Source organism: Lagenorhynchus albirostris, chromosome 14, assembly GCF_949774975.1.
Source record: "Lagenorhynchus albirostris chromosome 14, mLagAlb1.1, whole genome shotgun sequence".
NCBI classification, from domain to species: Eukaryota; Metazoa; Chordata; class Mammalia; order Artiodactyla; family Delphinidae; genus Lagenorhynchus; species Lagenorhynchus albirostris.
Window position 1 is genome coordinate 56,710,801 of NC_083108.1, and position 23,125 is coordinate 56,733,925.

At 40.4% G+C, this 23,125-nt stretch overlaps 1 protein-coding gene across 2 annotated transcripts in view; it reads left to right on the top strand.

Moving 5' to 3' along the window:
• Window positions 1-8,593: 8,593 nt before the first annotated feature.
• Window positions 8,594-23,125, top strand: part of ARHGAP28 (Rho GTPase activating protein 28) — a 148,622-nt gene continuing 134,090 nt past the window's right edge. For both annotated transcript variants that reach the window (XM_060120913.1, XM_060120914.1), the window contains exon 1: window positions 8,594-8,858. In XM_060120913.1, the coding sequence (XP_059976896.1) occupies window positions 8,683-8,858 (176 nt within the window). In that variant the 5' untranslated portion in view covers window positions 8,594-8,682. The remainder of the gene's footprint in view (window positions 8,859-23,125) is intronic.

Sequence of the window (23,125 nt, forward strand, 5' to 3'; positions counted from 1 at the left end):
TAAGACTAGCAATGGTGGCTAGAGTTTATTGAATTCCCTTGGAAGCTCAAATAGGTACTGCTAACAAAGTAGAAGGAAAAATAACAGTGTCTTGGAAGCATAGCATAATAAAAGGAACCTATGTTTATTGAACATTATGTATGCAGTGATCCTACAAGTTATCCTTTCTAAATCCTGGCCAACAATGCTGTATGTTAAATGCTATCTCATTTTACAGATGAGAAAAATCAGATACCAAAGAGATTAAATAAAGGCTTATAGTCTTATGGCACTAAATGGAAGAAATAGGGTGTACTGGCATGTCTGTCCTGCTTCAAACACTGTCTTCTTTCTACCATCCTTTAACCATCCATGATTAACTTACTTTAAAATTATACTTTCAATTATTCTTCTATGGATTCAGGTGACTCAGTTCAGGTCATGTAAATCTTAATGAATGATGTAATTTGGGACCTATTTGAGGACTGACTTGTCAATATGGATTTGAACCTTGCTATTCTCATCACAAAATCACAGGTCCATTTGATTGTAAACTTCAGGAAATAAGACCCCCCTCCCAACCTTTGCCACATCTAGACAAAACTGCACAGTGGGCAGGTGTGTTCTTTCTTTATCTCACTCTGTGAAACCCCTTCCTTTCTCAGCTATTGGATATTTTTACCACCCATGACCCTTACAGAAGGCAACGGGGTCCCTGAAGGCCATGTCACCAGACCATTACTTTTAACACCCAAGGACTGCCAAGTGGAAGGTAAGCATGCAGCTGAAGCACAGACAATCTGATGCAATGTTCTGGAAGTCTGTATCCTGAGAAGAATGAAGCAAGGATGGGAGAAAAGTTAAAATTGGTTAATTTTATAAGAAGCACCGAGGCAAGACTGTATTCTGGCAAGATTATGTTCTCATTCCTGCCCCAAGTCTTGTTTTCAGCTTGACCTTCACAATCCTGTGATATTCCCACGACCCTTCTAAAACATTCTTCCTTGTTTCAGAATCAGAAATGTTTTTGTGGTTTGCAACCAAAGAACTCTCATAATAAATCTTCCCTCCCTGTTGGTAGCCCTACATGCCACATCTCTCCCTAAGCATCTCACTGTTGTGTTCTTTCTTCACCAACTCAGTGGAAACCTAGTATCCTTATTCCATCACTTTCCAGGTCAGGTGATCTGTACTGCCCAGGGTGACTGAATGAATCAGGTAGCTTATCTCTAAGATTGAGCTAGTAACATAGAGAGGGGGTTGATAGATCCCTTTCCTCAGCTTCCCCTCTGAGGCATTTACATAATTTATTAAAGTTCTTCTCAACAACTGTTTGAAATCCATCTGGACTTTGTCTTAGGATTCTATCTGGAGCTTAGCATCTGGACATTTATAATTGGCTTTCTTCTTTCCCAGGCTTCAGTGTATACTCTTCTCTAAAGGAGGCTGGGAAGCACAGGAGATGTAACTCAGAAGAGTTAAGACCACACTGCGCAGAACCCAGGAAGGACCATCTACAAGCACAAGTAGACCTTGGTTCTGTGCTGTTGGGAACCTACAGTGGATTTCCCATTTGAACTTCTCACTCAGCATTCAGATCCCCCCAGTGCCTGGCCTCTGTAATTTAGCTTCATCTCTAGCCTTCTCTCCTTTACACTTTATTCTCCAGCAAAGCTAAACTAAAGTTGCTTTCCTGTATGTGCCAAATTGTTTCTTTTCTTTGGGCCTCTTATTCAGTCTATTATCTCTCTGGAATTGCTCTTTTTCTCATCCCCTGCAACTGCACTCACCTACTCCTGAGCTGGCCGATTGTTATTTATCTTTTAAGACCTATCTCTAGCATTACCTCCTCTGGGTTCTGTGATGACCTACTCTCCATCCCCCGCCTCTACCCCTTGCAGGGACTGTGCTTTCAAACTCTTAATCATTTTTATATTCTTAGTGCTTAGCATTATAGGTGCTAATGATGATTGTAGGTTCTTAGGGTGGATGGATGGATGGATGGATATAGCCTTTGTATAACTGCAAAGCATGGCACTGTAGAAAGTATTCCATAATGCAGATCTTTTTGGACAGTAACTTCATGTCTGTTCCCTTCCACCAGTCTGCCTGGCTCTATTAGTAGTGATTCATTTCCAATCAATAATGATTCAGTTTATTTGTAAAAGTCACCTAAGTCACTCAGTTATGTCACTTTAGTGGCTCAGTTATGTCCATCACATAAAAAACACAAGTCTTGACCTGGCTGACAGGCTCTCATGGTGACATAGTCTGCTTAACCTGATTACCAAACTGATCATAGAACTCAGAACAATTACTGAAGGAAAATAGGCCCTAAAATCTTTTTAAAGATCTTTTAATCTTTATGCTAAGAGAACAATAGGAAAATCAGAGTAGTCTAAAAATTCTGTGTCCTCTTGAGAGCACTCAGAAAATAAATTTGTATAATTTAATTAGTGCCAGTAAGTTTTAAAAACTATTTCAGGGTAGAAATTCAAGATTTATCAGCTGACTCAATGATGAAGAATTTACTCATTACTTTCTAAATACTTTTAAAATAGTTGTTTCATTAAAGTATTTTCTCTTTACATAAATGAAATTTTGCATTAATTCCCCCTAATTTTACCCAGTCTTTCTAGAGGATTTGGGGGAAGTGGTGAATGTATGTAAGGTGGAGTTTGACAGAATGCACATGTTTCTCTAGGTAGGTAAGAACTGTGCCTTCATTTCCTGCAAGATAGGGCCGGTAACTATGAAACTTCAAACCCTCTTGCTGAGAGGATGGCAGGCAGCGGCTACAAAGACTCCTGCAGCTACAGCTGTTTTCCTTTTCTGGTCCTAAACCATTATCCTAGCAGATAAGCAGCCAAAGCCACAAGAGACACTTTTCTTTTGTCCATGTTAAGCTTTTGCATAAATGCCCTGTTTTCTTTCCTTTCCTGGTGGGGTTGAATATGCTGGAATATCTACATACTACATAATACTTACTGCCGTGTCACTTACACTTGGGTCCCAGAGTTTGTGAGGCTTTCTCAGGTAAGCTTCATTATGTGAATTAAGTCTGACTCATCCCTCAGTATAGGTTCTGAAACACCTTTGGAATTCTGAAGATCAGGTTGTTTAGTCTTGAAGGTAGAACTCAAATGATGCTTCTGTAAAGGCTGAGGTAGAGGACAGGGGACAGGGGATAGTGAACAAGAGAGAAGGGAACCCACATGTGCTGAGCATCTATGATATGTTTAGCACCATGACTGGTGTTCTCAAGATGCTATTCAACTCTTGGAGGAGATACCCCACTTTTCAAATTAAGAAATTAAAACAGGGAAAAATTAACACAGAGAGTAGGTAGCAAATTCAGAATTCAAACTCAAACTCAACTCTGTCTGACCCTCTTTGGTCTACCACTCTGCCTCCTCTGTTTATTTGGAAAGTGCAGAGTCTTTGTGCACCTGTAGATCACGTATGTCACTACCCTTTAATACCTTATATATGTGATTCCACTGACAAATTTACAAGGCAGAATGAAATACTGAATTAACCTTCAACACATTCTTAGAGCAGTTAGTGAACTGCATATACCTATATGTGTATATATATATATAAATAAAACATAAACTTTGAACTCCTTATTATTGTGCATTGAAAATACGTGTAATTCCTTCTTCATTTATTACATTTTCATTGTCATTATTATATGCTAGTGATATCTATCCTCCAATGTTTTAAACAGGTTTATGGAAAGTTGCCACAAAGAAGCATAAATCCTACCCATCTCATTATATTATAAAGGAGGAATGGGCTTTGAATCTCAACAAACGTTTTATGAAAGAGAACTATAATACTTACGAGCCTGGATTTAGGGAGCCAGACTCCTTGGGTTTGAACCCTAGCTTTGGTATGTCCTAGCCTGGGTGACCTTGGGCAAGTTACTAAAGCCAGTTTCTTCAACTGTAAAATGAAGATGCTAACAATATTTATCTCAGTAGGCTGCTGTGAGTGTTTCATGATTGGTGTTCTGATGCCTAGAACAGAACCAGGCACATGGTAAGTACTCAGTAAATGTGGGCTGTTTTGTTTCTCTTACATGTGAGGAAACAGGTCTGCAGTTCAAGCTTGCTCAGGTCCGGGTGTTCTGTTGTGGCAGAGTTGGTGCTGACACCCAGGTCTCCTGTTCTCAGTCCACTGCTGGGCACTGCAGTGACCACCAGAGCGGTGCAGTGAAGCAAACGAGAATTTTCCCTCTACTGTTGCCCCTAGTCTAAGTAAACTGAAAATGCTATTTCTGTGCACTGAATGTCTACTGTCTACCATAAGGGCAATCTATCAGCCCAGTTCCCAGATGGAGAATCTTTCCCAGGGTCCCTGTTCACCGCCGAGTCAGCGGTCACAGTCTTGGGCTGTCATCCCCCAGCCCAGTGGTTCCCAGCAAGCCACAAAATGTAAGCAAATGCTACCAGGTCCACAATCCCATATCTGTAATTCCGAAATCCAAAAAGCTCTCAAATCTGGAAGCTTTTTCTTTTTTTTTTACATCTTTATCGGAGTATAATTGCCTTACAATGGTGTGTTAGTTTCTGCTTCACAACAAAGCGAGCCAGTTATACATATACATATGTTCCATATCTCTTCCCTTTTGTGTCTCCCTCCCTCCCACCCTCCCCATCCCACCCCTCCAGGCGGTCACAAAGCACCGAGCTGATCTCCCTGTGCTATGTGGCTGTGGAAGCCTTTTCTTAACTCATTTGACTGTAAAACTCTTTCAGACCTGAACTTATTTGGCGACACAGCACCTGAACTGACATGAGTTTATTTATCGTGTGTACCTATCCCTCATAGTGTGAGTCCTCGCACAGTTGACTGCAGATGTGCTAATGCTTTTGCTCACAGGGTACTGCCCAGATCTCAAGGGGATACCTATCAGCCAGGGTCTTGGCAGGAAGGGATGGGGTACTCAGCCCAGGTGAATGAGCAGAGTTTATTAAAAGGACTGTCTGTAAAGGTGTGGGTGGGGTGAAGGAACAACAGGGATGTTGCAGGAGGGCAGAAGGAGGGATTACGTGATGAAGCAGAAGCTGTTACCACCCCTAGGCATGAAGGGCCAGATGGAGGTAGAGTTACGGGAATCCAGAGAGAGCAGCATGGGAGAAGGCTGCAGTTAGGAGCTCTGGCCTTGGGTAGAAGGAACCAGCTGGCAGCAAAATAGAGAAGAAGCCTGGGAAATAAATACCCAACCTGGTTTTTCCGTCTCCCTCTAGATCTTCTGCTGGAGCCTCTCTTTGATCGCACCCTATCTGAAGCCAGAGGCAAGAGAGCTCACAGATGCAGACCATAAAGTGAGCCACTGGCACCAAGCCGGGGCATGAGGGTGGCAAGTGGATCTGAAGGGCAAAAGGTGAATATCTTGTACAGTGTATTCTATAAAATCTAATACATGCTCTCTACCACATTTATGAAACTTGAAAACTCACGAATGCTTAAAGAGTTGTCGTTTATTAAGTCAACAGCGTATATCCACACTCAAAAAATATTAATACATACATGTGAAACTTTTTATTAGTTTGCAGTGCCATAGAGAATTATTATAAATGAATCATTTATAATAATTCCTTGGCTACCCTGAAAATTGCAACTATCGCACTCAAGAGGGCTATCTCATTCACTGTTTCATTCATTGACTCATATATTCACTCAACAAGATTCCTTACTGAGTGCCAACTCTGCAAAACATGGGCTCTGGGATGTAAAGATAAAAATGTGACACTAGCACTTTCAATAGCTTACAACTTAGGAAAAGACACTGATGTTTTGGAAAATAGTAATGCAATCCTAGCACAGTTTCATCTCAAATCTACCTTGCTGCTGTGGGCTCCATTCTGAGATTTTGTGGCCACATCTGGGCTTGGTGGGAAACACCACTCTGCCCTGTTAGCCCCGTGTGATGAGTGCACAGGAGCCAGGCGTGAGCTCAGCGCACACAGGGCTCTGGCTGACTGTGCTTTCACTGTAGGGCAGAGTGGGGTGGTCCCCACTGCAGGAGAAAGAGCAGTTTCCTCAGGAGGGCAGAAGGAGGGGTTCCTTTGGTTTGGAACACCTGAGAAGGCTTCGTGGGGGTAGGTAGGGGGTTTTGAGGATTTCCAGACAGGAAAGGACAGAGAAGAGCAAAGGCAAAGGTAAGAATGCAAGACAGGCTGGTGTAAGTGGGCCACGGAGACTTGGGAGTAAAAAAGTAGTAGGTGACCAAAACAGATTAATGAGAACCTATTCTAAGGAACTTGGACTTAATTTTGTAGCAAGTGGGTTACAACTGAGGGTTTTTGAAAAGGGGAGGTCCTATGTTTTAGGAAAATCACTTTCCCAGCACTTTGAATGTCGGGGAGGGTTGAAGAGGAAGGTGATTGAAGGTAACCTGTGTCCAGGAAGCTCACTGTCACCCAGGAAAGAGACGGTGATGCTAGAACAAGGACAGTGGTGGTGGGAATAGAATTGAAAGAATGAGAAAAAAATGACAGATGTGATCACTGTTTGGAGCGAGGACCCCAAGGGACTCCAGGGTGTCTAAAATATGAACACTCAAGAGAAAGCGGAGAGCCGCTGCAGCTGGCATGAGGGAGAGCTCTGCAACATTGCAGGTGAGTTATGGAAAAAATATTTTCAAGGAAGTACCCTGCAGGTATTTAAAATTGTGAGTCTGTAGTTCAGAAACAAACAAACAGAAAATGCCAAGGAGAAATTCCATGCCCAGAAAAGGTTCCACTACTATAATTCCTTATGGTGATTCCAAAATTCAAAAAGCTGTAAAATTACACGTTTTTAAAAGTTTAGTGTCAAAACTTGTCTGGTGACAAACCTGACCTCATAAATGTAAGGGTATTAACAGACTTTATTTATCCCACTTAGGGTCCATTTATTTGCTGAAGGAGTAATATATTTGAATACAGGGTTCTGTCCCAAATCGCACTGGACAGGAGGTGTTCTATGTTAAATGGTGCATGCACCAAATTACCTTTTAAAAGTAAAAAATATTTATAAATTCTAAAACATATCCCATTCCAAGGTTTTAGATGAGGCATTCTGGACGTGTATCAATACTTATACTATTTCTTTATTTCATATTTTGAGAAAGTATTCTCTTAGTTTCAATGTATTTGGCATTAAACACAGTCGGTAAACAGATGCCTCTTTGTAGCTGCAATTTTTGGAGAATGAAGCATTCTTTGTGCCCAATCCATACACTGATGCTTCCCAAGTTTGTTTATTCAGAAAATTGAGATAATAATACTACCTACCTTACAGAGTTGTTTAAAGAGCTAATGTATAGGATCCAACACACAGCCAGTAAGTATTTTAGTAAATGTTATTATTATCCCACCCTTTTAGTCAACAAAACATTTTCTAAAAAGCATTTTGGATGAATTTTTTTTTTTTTTTTTGCTTTCCCAATCTCTGGAAGTGCAGTGAAAACAAATGTCTCCTTTCTTGATGAATGTGAAGGAAGCAGCAGAGGGAATCAACATTTCTTGAGAGCTAGCATGTACTTGATGCTTTTGACCCCACGAGAAGAATATTATTCTCCCCGTTTCACAGATACAGAAAGAGATTCTGAGATGTTAATAGCAGGATCCAGGTCACCCCTCAGCGAGGGGTGAACTCAGTTCTCCTTCCAGTCCGCCTGCTCCCAGCTGAGTGTAAGAGGCGGAAGGTAGATGCCTTCTACCTTGTCTTGTCGGGGTGGGCCTCTATGTAGCATTCTACTGCTTCTCTTTTTCATTGGATAAAAGAATGTTCTTTCCATATGTGCTGTTAGTCTGATGGAGGTAAAGACGTACTTCAGACCCCAGATGTCTGACTATGCCCCCTTTTATCCACCTCCCTGCCAGACCCCAGACCCTCCCTCAATAAAGCCCTCTGGGAATAACAGGCTCTCTTCCCAGAGCGATCAAGTCTAATTTGCAGGCCAGCTGAAAGCAGGATGTGAATTTGAGCGGCATGGGGAGGACGAAAGGGATGTGGGAGTGAGGTAAGACCCTGATGGTTGCGGCACCGAGGGTGAGGGAGGGAAGTGTCCTGCTTGTCGTAAGAGGGCATTACCTGCCCGCAAGGAAATCACGTTGACTGGAACTGGACTAAGTAAACAGCAACGTGACCCGGTTCTTCAGTTTTTGATGTGGAGGCTTTCAATGAGACGGCGTCGCCTCTTCTTCCTTTCCTCGCCAGCCCGCGCACGTTGGAGCCGGCCCCTCTGCTTCTCAGCCGGGGCTCCCCAGGCGCCCTTTCTTTCTCTGACTTCGGGCTGCCCAGCAGGAAATGTTCCTAGCCATGGGACAAGCCTCCCGTTTGAAGGGGTGGGGCTGGGGGTTGAGAAAAGGAACAGGAAAAGAAACAAAGCAAGCAAAACTTTACTAGAGCAGCCAGCCCGAGCCCCTAAGCATCGCGGCGGGTTTCCAGTTTTCTAGACGCAGGGATCCCACACCCCACTTCCCCCGTCCTCGGCCGCCTGCACCCCGACGCCCCGCCTCGCCCTCCCCGCCCCACCCCACCCCAGGGGGCCTGGTGGGCGTGTATTTGAATCCGGGCTAATCGGCGGCCGGCGGGCGGGGCGGCCTGCCCGCGCCCCTGACAGCCCAGCGGCGGGAGGAGCCCCTCTGCCCTGGGAGCCGGACGGGCCGCGCCTCCCCGCCGGTGACCGGTCCGGTGCGCTGGCCCATGCTGGTCCCCGCCTTTGTTCTCGGGCCGGAGCGGAGACATGCGCGGCTGACGATGGAAGTAGAGGACTCGGGCGGCGTGGTGCTGACCGCCTACCACTCGTACGCGCGCCCCCAGCCGCCCAGCTCCGAGCCGCGCTGCGCGCCCCGGGCCGCCGCCAGCCACCCAGGCAGCAGGTAACCCACCGCGCCGAAGGGGCAGAGGTCTCCTGGGCTGGGGTGGGGGTGGGGGGTTCATATGCAGCTGGGTTTTCCGACGGAGCGTAGGACCACCGTCGCTTGATTGTTGTTTCAAGTTTTGGAGGACTGGATGAGTGAGCCTCCCGTTCTTTGTATTTGTCCTTGATGGGAAGTCTCAGCCGGCAATGGCTAAAGACGATGGCTAGGAGAGGTCAGCAGCGGAGTTGCATTCTTGGTACAACTTGCTGATAATAGGCATATGCCTGATGTCTGCCAAATTCACCTACTGAGCTATTGGAGAATTAAAAAAAAATTTTTTAAATGAAACAGAAGGGGAAAATAAAAAAAAAGTAAAATATATTATCTTAATTCTCAGACACTATCGAGAATGTATTTAGTAACTGCATTTCACAGGAGCTAAAGCGCAGCTGGAGAGTCTCCAAAAAGGAAATCTCAGTAGACTTTTAAAAACAATTTTATTTCTAGATTTAAAAAAACCTTCCAATTGTATACATTGGTGTCACTATTATTGCTAATGTTGACTCTGTCTATAAATGCAATTATAATTTTCCTTTGGATCAAAAGAGGTTTGAAGGCTTCTCACTATGTGCATTTTAGATTTAATATCTATGTTACTTAATTAATGTTAGTCAATCTATCAGTGTTCATCTATTTGATGCAAGATCAAGGCCAATGAGACTTCTATTAACTAAACGAAAATGTTAGACCGTTAGGAAGTTTCCTTCTGTGGACAAAAATATTCCACTAAGTGAGATGATTTGATATCTGACACATATTTAGGAGAAGTATTATTTGTTTAAATGTGACTATCTGCAATGGATCCATTGACAAATGGTTTTCTTTACGAGTGGGGAGATTTGAGTAGTGTGCTTTTTGCATGTTTATTTTCAGTCATTTTTTCCTCATACTTTTATCTTTAGTTATGTGATAAAGATTACTTGTTTCCTAATTTAATTGACTTGCAAGGCTTTCAACAGATTGTGACTTTATTTCAAGAAATATCCTCTTGGCTAGCATCCATGCGAAGAGCAAACTGCATTGGCATGAGATCTGTGTTGGGCTTGGCTAACAAAGAAAATATTGTTTCTTCCTAAAAGAGCAGCATGAGTGATATCTAATTTTTATATACAGACAATGAGAAAATAACATTTTTCTTCCAGTTTTAAGAGCTGTGCACATTATTTTAAAGGCTACTTGAAGGTACAAACTTGCATTTGTCTTTGGAGTGTTTTCTTTTCTAAACATGATCCTTGACTATAGTTACTCCTATTATGAGTAACTAAATAGATATACGTGATTTGGTGAGAAGTGGGGGCCAGGTTTGTGCATTTTTAGATGGTCCTGGTGTAGCTGTCCTGTCTGTACCTCCCTGCAGCTGTCTGGGAGCAAGAGCCAGATTGTGCCATTTGGGCAATCCGAAATTATATCCCTTTCCATAGCAAACTGGAGAAGTTCCATTAACTCAGCATGTGGTCTCGTGGAATAATAATATACGAGAGCAAAAGAGTTGCCTATCATAGTGTTTTACCATACATTACCAATTAGATTTATGTTGCTCCAAGTTTGCATTTTTGGTGACTGCCCTGTACCCTCTGTATGGGAGCCTTCGTGCTACTCACCCCCTGATGCAGGAGATAGACGACCCCCGCCCCCTACAACTAAATTGTGAGAGAAGAGCTTAATTCCTTGGTTCTCAGTAACAGCGATCAAAAAGAGGTTCCTGTATTTACAGGGAGCCTGAGGACACTATCAATCATGCGTCTGGTAACAGAAGTAATCAGGCCTGAGTTATTAACCTTTGACTCACTAACTACTGATCAATACTCCCTTTCAAGCCAAGGAGCAAGATTGTATTGTTCCACTTATGAAGAGAGCACTCTCTCTTTCAAGAATACCCTTTCCTTTAAATTGCTTACGTATGTGTAATGTATTTGTGGAGTAGTGACCAGTATGGCACTAGGAAGCATGGGCTATTGTATCTGACTTTCTAAGTATCATCTTTCTTTAGCTCTGAGTAGCATAGTTTCATTTCAAAGCAAGCCATCTCCTTATTTTCCAAGCCCACATACTTCATCTAACTTTATGTGCTTTTGATTTTTTTTTTTTGGCCTATTTTTTCCACTAAAATATAGTCTCTCTCTCTCTCTCTTTACTATTCTCTTTTCTTCACTATTGTATCCCAAGTGCCCAGAGTAGTGTCTGCCCACTGTGGTAGCTCAATAAATTAATGAATTCCTACCAAATGGCCAAGATAAAATGGAAGGATTTTTAACAGTGTGTCAACGTATTTGTACCTACTATGTGCCAGAAACGCAATAGGCATTAGTGATACAAAGAGAAATGAGATGAAGAGCCTGCCTTGAGAATGTAGCCCTTGACCTTTCAGACCAATAGGATTTTTAGAAAAAAGCTTGAAATAAGTGGCAACATTTCAAAATCAAGAAGCTTCAGATATAAATCTGGACGTCAGCTTCCCATTAAAAACAAACAAACAAACAAACAAAACCCCCAAAGGATCCAGCAACTGAGGCTTCCATGGGCTCCATTACACACCTGTCCCTGTTACTCTTCAACACTGAAGCTGGGTGTCCATTGTAATTTCTTTTGGGGCCTGCCCATTTTATTTTATTAAAGTGAGTAGCCAGTATAAAGTGTACTTGCCAGTTACTCAGGCTTGGGGTCAGACTGCCAGACGCTGTTCATCACTTACACCGTTTCCTACCATGTGACCTTGGGCAGCCTGCTTCAGCTGCTTAGACTAGCATCCGACACCAAGGAAGCACCTGATAATTGTTAGCTGCATTATTACTGTTACCGCTTTTAATCACAGCTGTTGACGTAAAGAGGAATAGAACATTTTTGGTACCTATCCCCCAAACTTACTCATTCAGGGAAGAGACTCAGGAGTACTAAGCATTTGTTGCGAGGAGGGAAAGCAATTCCTTATTTCACAAACATTCTATATTTGCATTCTGTTGTAAGGATAAAAGAGAACAAAGGATTACAAATTCTCAGTTCTGTTGAAACAAATGGTTGGAATTATCTTTAGAATCATGTGATTTTTAGAGAAGCTAAGCTCCTAGACCCTTATTCAGAATCGAGAGTGAAATGTTAACATATGTTCAAAATGATTTCACTTACAAAATGAAAGGTAGCTGAAGATGAAGCTAGAAATCTTGTTTTTCAAAGATTTCCTAAGTTATATACAAGTAACATATACAACATTTTTTAGTGAAGGTATAGTATAAAATGGCTATGAGTATTTCTGATGTTTATCTCAATATACCATAAACTTCCTGAAAGAAGACAAAAATAGAGGAGGAAAAGAGCCAACTGTTCCTGAAAAACAAATATAGAAGCTTCCCGAGGTTATCCTAGGAATTCTAGTTCTATAGCAATGTTAAAACTTTTGTCAAGGGCATATTGTTTCCTAATAGCATAACTGTTCATTATAATGGGAATGATTTGATTAAAATGGAATTAGTGATGAATAGAAAGTAAATATTTTGTTTGTGGAAAAGACTAGAGTTGGCAACTTCTCCCCTCCTTTAAAAAATGTTTGGAACCGTGGTCTCTATATTCTGCAGCCAGCAGAGGTGGGACCGAGCCATACCTGCCCTTGAACTCCAACCCTGTATGGCCTTCCCTCTCCAGTAAGTGGGTTTCTTTTTTTTAACCTTGGCAGTGTGCAGAGAAAGAGAGGTAACACCCCCTATTCCTCTGCACCAGAGCTCAGTATTTCTGCCATGTAAGCAGGGATCTTGCTGGGGCTGGGGGAGCCAGAAATGGCAATAAGAGTTTGTTGACCTGGGCTAAAAAAAAAAAAAATCCAGGAATGTACCACATATTTAGTGGTACATTCCTAGATTGAAATTAATTAATTAGAAAGACGTTTATTTCAAGGTGCCAACTCTTGTTCAGTTAAGCATTAATGTAGGTCTGTGTGAGCTTACAAACATATACACAGGTACACCAAATTCTGGGACATAGTAGGTATACTTTTCTAGAGGATTCAAAAAGAGTAATGGAAATAGGATTCTTAGGAGAGAATGAGGTATTTATAGGTCGTTCTTTATGTGATAGCTGAAACCAGAGTTGGTGGCTCTGGTTTCTTTTTACAGTGGGGTCCCTGCTGATGTAGGTGCCTCCATATGTAGAGCTGTTGGAAAACATCTGGCACATTTCCTTTGATCATGTCATTTGGCTTAACATTTGGCCAGTTGCTCTGTCCATTTTTAACCTGCTCATTTCCCCCTGATCATTAATCCTTAATGTATCTGAAAAAATTCAGGGAACTTAGAGTGTTGTAGAATCATTTTCATGTGGTTGAAAATGATAACTTGCCCTTAACTTTTTATTTTGATGTAATTTTAGGCTTCCAAAAATTTGCAGAAGTGGTGCAGTAAGTTCCCATGTAACCTTCTCCAGCTTCCCTAACCTTCCCTAAGATTAATATCTTGCAGAACTGTGTTCTATTATCAAAATCAAAAAATTAACACTGCTACAGTGCTATTAACTAAACTATAGACTTTATTCTGATTTCACCAGTTTTTCCATTAGAATTGGAATTTTTCTGTTGTAGAATTGAATCCGGGATCCCACATTTGATTTAGTCATGACTCCCAAACCTCTTACAATCCATGACAGTCTGTTGTCTTTTGTGACTTGGCACTTTTGGAGTACCAGTTGGTTGTTTTGTAGGAAACCCCTCAGTTTGGATGGGTCTTGTGTCTTCTCATGACTGGATTGAAGTTATGTGTTTTGGGTGAGAATTCCACAGAATGATGTCAGGCCTTTCAGTGCATCATTTGGGGGGTTCACGATGTCGCTGTCTCGTTAATATTGATGTTAGCTCTGAACACCTGGTTAAGGTGTTGTCTGCCAGGTTTCCCCATGTAATTAATAAACATCTTGGGAGAGATACGTTTTGACTGTGCTAACATCCTGTTGCTCCTCAAACTTTCCTCCTGATTTTCACGTCCATCTACAGATCTTGCCAGTAATATTTATTACAGTGATGTTCTTAATAGTGATTTTCAGTTTTTCTCAGTCCTCCTATGTTTGACTTATCTTACATACTATAAAATCCACATTCAGTATTCTCTCTAATTTTATTATTTGTGGCTTTTTTTGCCTTTAAAAAGTCAACCAAATGTAATCTAACCTACTGGTTTTTTCACAGTTTTGCCACAAAATACAATAAAATGGCTTAGTTTTATCTGGTCTGAGTTCATGAAACCTATAAAGATAAATTCCCTAATTTTAAAAATCTATGATTTTTTGAAAGCAAAATTTTATTACAGGCTTAATAGAAAAAATAATCAGAAGGTTGCTAAATTAAATGCTGTGTTCAGAGAGGGTGGTTATTAGGTCCCACTTTGCCTGGCACTTGTTACTGAGGCTGTCCTTCTGTTTTCTTGGTACTATGCTTGCATCTGATGGGAAACATTTTCCCCTTACCAGTGTTCCAGTGATGTTACTTAAACATTTACAAATGTATCATAACTAAAGCAAACATTCTAATTTGCATATAATCAAAATTTCTTCTTACTGCATCCTAAAACCAAACTATTTCACTTTTGAAGTCATATCTGTTCTCTGTTTTCTCAATCTGTGGTCTCTAGATATCAGTTCTAGCAAAGATTAGAAGTAGAATGTTACATAGAAAAGCAAATGAAGGGAGTAAAATGTTCCTCAGAAGAAAATTTTGGAAATAAAGTTTATCCACTTAAACAGTAGACTTCATTTTGTTTTTAAGCCTCTTTGGATGAATATATGAAATCAAATCTATCTTTAGTGCAGAAAAGAACCTTTTCTAAACGACTATCATCAAGTCAGTAAGAATTACAGTGCGGTGTAGTACAGGCACTGATTGAGATGTGGATGTTTTGCTGTACTAGTAAATAGCCTGAGAGTGGCATGGACATATATACACTACCAAATGTAAAATAGCTAGCTAGTGGGAAGCCACCGCATAGCACAGGGAGATCAACTCCGTGCTTTGTGACCACCTAGGGGGGTGAGATAGGGAGGGTGGGAGGGAGGGAGACGCAAGAGGGAGGGGATATGGGGATATATGTATATGTATAGCTGATTCACTTTGTTATACAGCAGAAACTAACACACCACTGTAAAGCAATTATACTCCAATAAAGATGTTTAAAAAAAAGTAAATAGCCTATATTGGTGTATTGTTTTATTGATTATATAATTTAAATATTATTTATTATTATTGTTGTTTTCCTTCTTTTCAGGCAGACCTTAAAGCCTTTAGCAGTACTTTTGTTCTTTCTAATATTGCTATTTTTAACATGCTTTGTAATTTACTTTTGATTAGATAATCAAGCTTGTTGGAACTGTTGTAAAGAAAATGCTGCTCAAAGAACTAAAATGTATAATCTAACAAAAGGTTTTGATAGCATTTATTTCAGTTTCCTTGAGAATTTTTTGGTTTGCTTGTTTGCTTTCAGTTTCTTGCTATGTTCTGGTTACTTGAGTTAGTGAGTTTTGTATAATGTGTTGTTCTTTTTAATGGGGAATTTCACGTATCCATTTCTTTGTGATTATTAGAGGATGTGCATCAAAATATTAATATTGTGTCCAAAAGTGCCTAAAGTGGGAACTAAAGAAAGTAGTAGATTGTTTTACTATATATCATCTTCCTAAATATCTGTGGTTTATGACACATTCTTTGAGTATCAAATGTGTTATATCAGTCTTCAATAAATGAATATTATAGGTAAAACTATCCATTTGACAGGCATTAAGTGCCAAGTAATTCCAAGTGTGGGAGGACATATGCTAATATCAAGTTGAGAACCAGCTGTGGTGTCTCATGTTACTCTTAAAAACTAATTAAACCTATGCATTCCATTTCTGATCCCTTCGATGAATAGATGATGACTGCACACAAACACACAATACCAAAGACAGGAAGGAGAAGGAGAAACTGGAAACCAAAGGCAGAGTAGTATGTAGTAGTTTTAAATTGTGAAACACTTGAGATACATTTGTAGTATTTTAATAATTCTAAGTTGTGGTGCTGATTATCTTTTACGTATAAGAGATAAATCTTTATTCCTATGTTAAATTTTGTGGTCAGACACAAAATTTGCTTTTGTACATCTGTAATGTATAGGGACAAGAATTCCTTTGAAGTTTCCTGTTCAGTATTCATTTATGAAAATCAATTTAGAAAACACTGGACAGTGCCTTTGGCTTTATACAAAGGCCCATCAATGGATTTATATTTTTATAGAGCTGTAAAGAAACCTGACAGGTGTTTAGAAAAAATGTTAAACATACTAAAATGACACTATAACTGATAATATGATATTTGATCTCTTTCCTCCCCACTTTTCCCTGCCTTCATTACCATACTGAAAAATTCACATAGTAGCCAAAGTTAACAGGTCACTGGTTGGGACTAAACCCATATTTAAGTGGCTGCGCTGTAAAGGGAAAACACAAGAGGATAAATGTAGCTAAAGAAGTAAGGACTAGACCTCCTTTCTGAAGACTTCCTTCACAGTAGTAGCCAGAAGGGTTTTTACCTACCATAACAATAATGATCCGTTGGTAATTCATCACGCACAGTCCTGTGGTGTCAATTCTTTAAAAAAAAAAAGGTGCCAGGTTTTATTGATAGCTTACTGAGCCTGACATGCACTATCTCATTTAATCCTCACCACAATCCAGTGACATGGGAGGAATCTGAGGCACAGAGAAATAACCCAAGATCACACAGCAGGATAATGACAGCCCTTCTAAAACTGGTGCTTTTAACCCGTTATTTAAACCTTGAAACATTATTTAGTATATCATGGATTTAGTCTTTTTCTGCCGCAATTTGGTTATAAGTTTATTGAGAGCAGGGACAGTATTATCATATCCCTGCCTAGCAACCAGCAATACTAACTTTCACATAGTAGATATTATACTCAGTTTTGATTTAGTCTTTCCTTTTGCAGTCATGTCTATTCTGTGTTAATGGAATGAGCATGGAGCGAGTTAAATATGAATGGATATAAATAGTTTGAGAAATTTTGTTGCCACTTGAAGTAAAATAATAAGATTTTTTAAAATTTAAAAGCTATATACTTGACCATCTTGCAGTCTTATTTAGGTAACTATATTTTAAAATAGACAGGGCTTCCCTGGTGGCACAGTGGTTGAGAATCCGCCTGCCGATGCAGGGGATGCGGGTTCGTGCCCCAGTCTGGGAAGATCCCACGTGCCGCGGAGCGGCTGGGCCCGTGAGCCATGGCCGCTGAGCCTGCGCGTCCAGAGCCTGTGCTCCGCAACGGGAGAGGCCCCAGCAGTGAGAGGCCCGCGTACCGCAAAAAAAAAATAAAATAAAATAAAATAAAAGACAAAATGTGCTACAGAAGTCATTCAACTTGACCAGAAAAGTGAGATCCAAGCAATGAGTTATAGGAAATCTTCCTTAGGGCTCTTTTTTAGGCAGAAGGAAGGGAGGGCAATTTTTAATCCTCTAACCCTTAGGTTCATGTTCTTAGAATTTTTCATGTTAGTTTTATTAATCATTTTCTTTAACTACTAAGATAGATTTCTATGGTTAAAAACATATTTTTCACTTTGTTCCTTCCATGTGATTTATAACATAACAGTTCTTAATGCAGGTTGAGAAGCAATGCTCCATGAGAATTAATGGGGTTTTCCTCTCCTGTCTCCTAATATTCAATCATTTCAACCTTATCTTGATTTTGAAGCCAACCAAGGGACAAGCAGGTCCTGGACCATGCCTTTGTGAGGACCAGTTCTGTTCAAAATGTTACTCAGAAACTTAGGATAAGTTAAGATAGGTTGTGCAATCCAGTCCGGACCCCGAGCCATCCCTGGTCTCCCATCAGCCTGAGCACAGTCCCTATCCCTCAGTGACCTTGGAGCCATGGATAATGCTGAACCTAAATTGGGCTTCAAGGATTTCTGTTTAGGAAACAAACTCAGGGCCCATTGTAGTCTGGACTTGAATCTTCCGGAGAGGTCAGAATCAGAGTGGCCTCCAGGCACTTGTGTTCATTTTCCGAGGTATTCATTTTGATAGCTTTGTTTTTTAGAACACTGTAACTACAGAGGCTGGACAGTTATTTTAGTTATACCTAAACAGTGTGGTCTGGACTTCTCTGCCAACTGCCATGTCATTAGAAGTCTTCTCTAACTATTTTTAACTAGCCAACTTGTTCAGAGTGTATTACTAATAGGAACTAAACATCATGAAAGACCAGTAATGATTGAGGACTAATCTCTGTCGTACAGCTGGGAAGCAAAGTATGGAAAAGTGTCTTGTCGAAAACCTCACAAGGAATAACCAACTTGTTGAGCCAGGCTCTGAATTTGTTCTGCTGACCCCTCATCACCTGCTTGCATTACCACGGCACCTACTGAGACCCACAGCATGGACCAATGTGTTCTGGGAGCAGTCAGGCCGCCAGCAAGGAAAACATGGAGGAGGGGAAAACTGGCTTGCAGATGGGAGAACATTAAAGGTCTAGGACTGGAGAAAAGGTGGTGACCGTTAATGAGAACGACATTTCCTTAGCTTCCTTTCAAACACTATTACAACTCCCCTTGCACGTTATCTCACCAAACGTAACTTGGAGAGTCTCGAAAACACACTTGCTGTGACTTTTCATTGGCATCTTAAAGAAAAACATTTGCTGACCTCAATAGAGTAAGCAATTAAATGGGAAAAGAGCTGACTGTAAGTTTCCGTAGATTCTGTTTTGAAAAAACAGAGGATGCCTGGCCCCTGTGATTTTTAACATACCACAACTTAACTTCTCTCCTCCTCATTTACAAAGCTCAGTGATTACAAGGTCGACTTGGCAACTGTTTTTGTAAAGTCAAAATTGTGCTTAGTTGCAGAAGGCTCCACTCCAGAGGACTCCCACCTCTTCAGTTGCTGGAAGCATGTAATTGGAAAAAGCAGGCCCTGCTCTGCTTGTTTAGAGCTGTGTCATCCTTTGTGGGGCAGTGAGTCAACACCAGCTAAAACAACATGAGTCATTGCTTAGAAGAAGCCCAAGTGAAGCTGATTTCAATTATACTTATCCTAAACAAACATGATACTTCTCTTATCCAGACTCTTAAAAAAGTTCTTATTGTGGGAGTTAAAAAAATTAGCACCAGTTCTCTTTAGTATTCATGGAAGTACTTTGCACTCAGAGGACTTTTTAATGGGTCTTAAGGAGGAACTCTCTTCAGTTAATCAAATTTTACACTGATTTATTCTCCCTTCTGTCTCTTCCACTCTCCAACCCCACCCTGCTCATACCCGATTTAGATCATTACTATTTTAATCTGGTTTCAGAGCTATTGGATTAAAATCCACAAAATCAAAATTGTGATCTTGTAACTGTTTGCTCCTTCTGTTCCAGGATCCCCCAGTGTCTTTTTTTCTCTGGAGTAAAACAGGTGGCTTTAAGGCGCATCGTGACTATCTGGAAGGCTAATGCCCTTGTCCAAGTAAAGATGATGAGAGCCTAGACTAGGGTCGTTCGAATATGGATGGAAGGAAGTAATGGAGTCTTTGGGACAACAAGCAATGAAGTTAGTATGATTTGGTAATTAAATGCATACTGGGGACCAGGAAAAAAATCTTGAGTTTTTGTTTTAGTGTTATTAACTGAAATTGAGAATTCTGGTGGATGAGCAGATTGTGGATGGGAGAAGTTTAGCCTGTGAAATTTTGAGCTCAGTGTATATACCCAGCTGATAGCTGGCTATACAAGTTGGAAGCTTGGGAAGGAGATCAAGGCCAAGACTTCTAAGCTATTTATTCGTGGGAATCTTCAGCATTTGAGAGGTAGTGAAAACTGGGACTGGATGAGATCTGGCAGGAGGGACTAGAGAATAGAGTCTCTGTAGAGACAGCAGTGGAGCACAGATGGAAACCCGAGGAGCAGTGCCAGTTAGGGAAAAGCAGAGCTTTGGGAGCCTCTGATGGAGACCCAGAACGGGGCATTCTGGAAGCCAAGGCATTAGGTTCAGAATGAGTGGACAACCATATCAAGATAGCTAAGTGACCAATAAGGTCAAGACTAAAAATTGTCCCCCGGATTTGTAGTGTGGATAACAATGAAGATCTTTGCGAGCATGGGTTTAATGGAAGTGAGAGGTGGAAGCCTGTTTGCTGCAGGTTGAAGAGTGAGTGTAGGGTAAGGAAATAGAGGCAGCAAGTGGAACCTGTTGTAGAAGCTTAGCTTATGGGAAGGTGAAGAGACCAAAGGGGGGAGCTTTTAAAACTTAGCACAAAGAGCTGAAAATTAGCTAAACGTCAAGAAGGAAACCTAGCATTTCTAAAATGCAAGATTTAAACACATTTAGTCTCCTATTTATAATCCTTTGATAACATTTTTGCACTTAGGATGAATCTTTATCACTAGCCCCACAGTAGTGCTTAAGCACTTCTGGAACAGGAGCATTGTCTGTCTTCTTCATTGCTGAATCCTTCACTACCTTCCCCCCCCCCGCCCCCCCTATTAAAGGGCCTGGCACTCAGCAGAGTCTTAACAAACTGTTGCTGAGTAAACACAGTGGGGGCTGATTTGTGGAAATGTGGCCTCTTCTTGGATTGAGAAGCATCACTTCCTTTGTGAGGTCTTCCCTGACTGCTTCCTCCTCAAGCCGTGTTGGTCACTTCCACCTTTGTGCCTCCTCTACCTCTACATTCTTCTAGTATTGCACTTACCCACTACTTATGGTAGTACTTACATAGCTGACCTGGAGTTTGTTGATGCCCTGGACCATGTCTCATTCATCTCCGTGTCCCTGGCCTAATTCAGTGACAGGTACATATATGCTTTTTGAGTAAATTAACAATTTATTCATTAAATAATGGTGAAGGTAATATTCCTTTTAAATATATGATGATAGTTTCATAATTGCTATTATTTTTGACCCTGGAAGTATTAGAAATCTTGGATTGGTGTTGTGTTGGAGAATATACTGTTCTGACCTTGCCTACTACCTGCTTTCCCAGAATCTGATAAATTAAACTTTAGTCATAGGATAACATAAATTCTTGGTAATATGCTTTGAAGTAAAGAATGATTAATAAAAATCAAAACTGGCAACAATTGTAAACGAACATGCCATGACACATAAAACTGAGAGCAGTATGGATAATTAATAGAAGGTAAATATACCCTCCATTGTTTTAAAGATTAAATTTTGCTCGAGGGTAATTTTATTCATTAAAAGAAGAAGAACTTGAACTCCTGATTTTTACAATAAAAGTGAAATTGAACAGCCATCTATTGAGCCTCTTATGTCATACACTCTGTCAGGTTCTGGGGCTGCAAAAATGGTTTAATAGTCCTTCAGTGAGAATGGATGGACTGTTAACAGGCGTTTCAGCTGCATCTGAAGTGCAGCTCCTTGAGGGTACAAAGGAAGTCTCTCTCTCTCTCTCTCTCTCTCTGTCTCCCCAGCGTTAGCCCACTGGCCCAGAGCAGGCACTCAGTATTTGAATGGTTGAAAGAATGACTGAGGAAAAAACGCATGAGGTGCTCTGGGAAAACAGAGAAGGTGTAACTAACACTCGGGGCTCAAATTGATGTGGGTGAGAAAGGGGTCAAGGGAAGCATCTGGGAGGAGTCATAACTAGATTAAGCCTTAAAGAATGAGCATGACTTAGTAGGAAGAATAAGAGTGGGAAGAGTTTTTGGCAGAAGAACCAGTCTGAGGAAAAGGGACAGAGATTGTAGCCACAGTTGCTGGTGTCCTGAGGCCACGTAATATGAGACCAGCCAGCGAGGGGAGAGACCACTTACTGTGCATTTTGGGTAAAACGATGAAGGTCAGACTGAACTCAGTTACATGCCCAATTTCTTCATTAGAATAATGAAGGGCTTCCATTAGCTGACCTCTAGATCCCTTCTAACACGTAAATTCTCTTTTTCTCAATTGTTAAGTTGGAAATGAAGGTAATTAGATAATTCTAGATTTTTTAACCAAAACATGGGTTCAGACCTGTACTAATTTTGTAATAACACTTTTTCCCTTCTCATTTAACTCTGCCAATTTAAATGATCTCTTGGGTACTTATGCTGTCTGTGCAGTAAGCATGTATTGTTGCCTAATTTAGTACTTTGATTACTCTTAAGTAGAGTTTGGTACATTTCAAACAAGCTACCAAAGTCAGATTAATATATCAGTAAGGTATTTATTTGTCTTTCAGCTTTTCTTTGAAAAATATAGCCTGTCCGATAAGCAGAACTGATTTTTATTTCTCAGATGATTGTAGACTGTAGTAGCCCAGTTAATAGGAATGCTAGATACTGTTGAAGAATGCCATGGCACTTCCTTGTTTTTTGTTCAGATTTAAAAGAGCATTTATTAATAACAATGTTATGAAAGATACATTTTTATTTATTTACATATTCATTTATTTACATATCTATTTATTATATGCAATATTTACATATTTATTCATTATATGTAAATATTTACATTTTTATTCATATTCAATATCATATGTGCTAGCTTTAATACTTCTATTTGGCACAATATTATAATAAATTTAATGCAAATTAAGTAAAGCAGAGACTTCCAAGAAACATGTGAGTGTGTTGTTGTATATCTTCTCTGTGTTTTTTAATAGTCCAACAACACATACATACAATTTAAGGAGACAAATCTGTTTCAACTATTTCCTCATTTTCTGCTTTTGAGTTTTTGTGAAAGACTAGGTCCCCAAACTGAGATATCCGATGACATATTGCAAGAATGTGCCTGTGAGGGAAATGGGCACAGAGGCCAAGAACCACCTTCCCTTCCGCTCACCCTCTTCACCATTCCTATGGGGGGAAATTTATATAATGACAATGATCCTAAAGATCTTCAAGATTTCTGAAGACATATCCCCAAACAAAAAAAGCCTTTATTTAGTGACAATAGTAACTTAATACATTTTAAAGTTGAGATATACTTATTATAGAGTAAAATGCACAGTTAAGGATTCAGCTAGTTGATTTTTAACCCGTGTAACTGCCATCCAAAATAAGATGCAGAACATTTCCTTCACTCTGAAAATGTCCTTCATGCCCCTTTTACTTCCTGCCAGTTTCTGACTTCTATCACCATACCTTAATATTGCCTATTCTTGGAAGTCATATGAACAGAACATTACAGTATATATTGTTTTGTGTCTGCCTTCATTTCCTCAGAGTAATGGCTTTTGAGATTCAAACACATCATTTCCTCAGACCCTGAAAGTG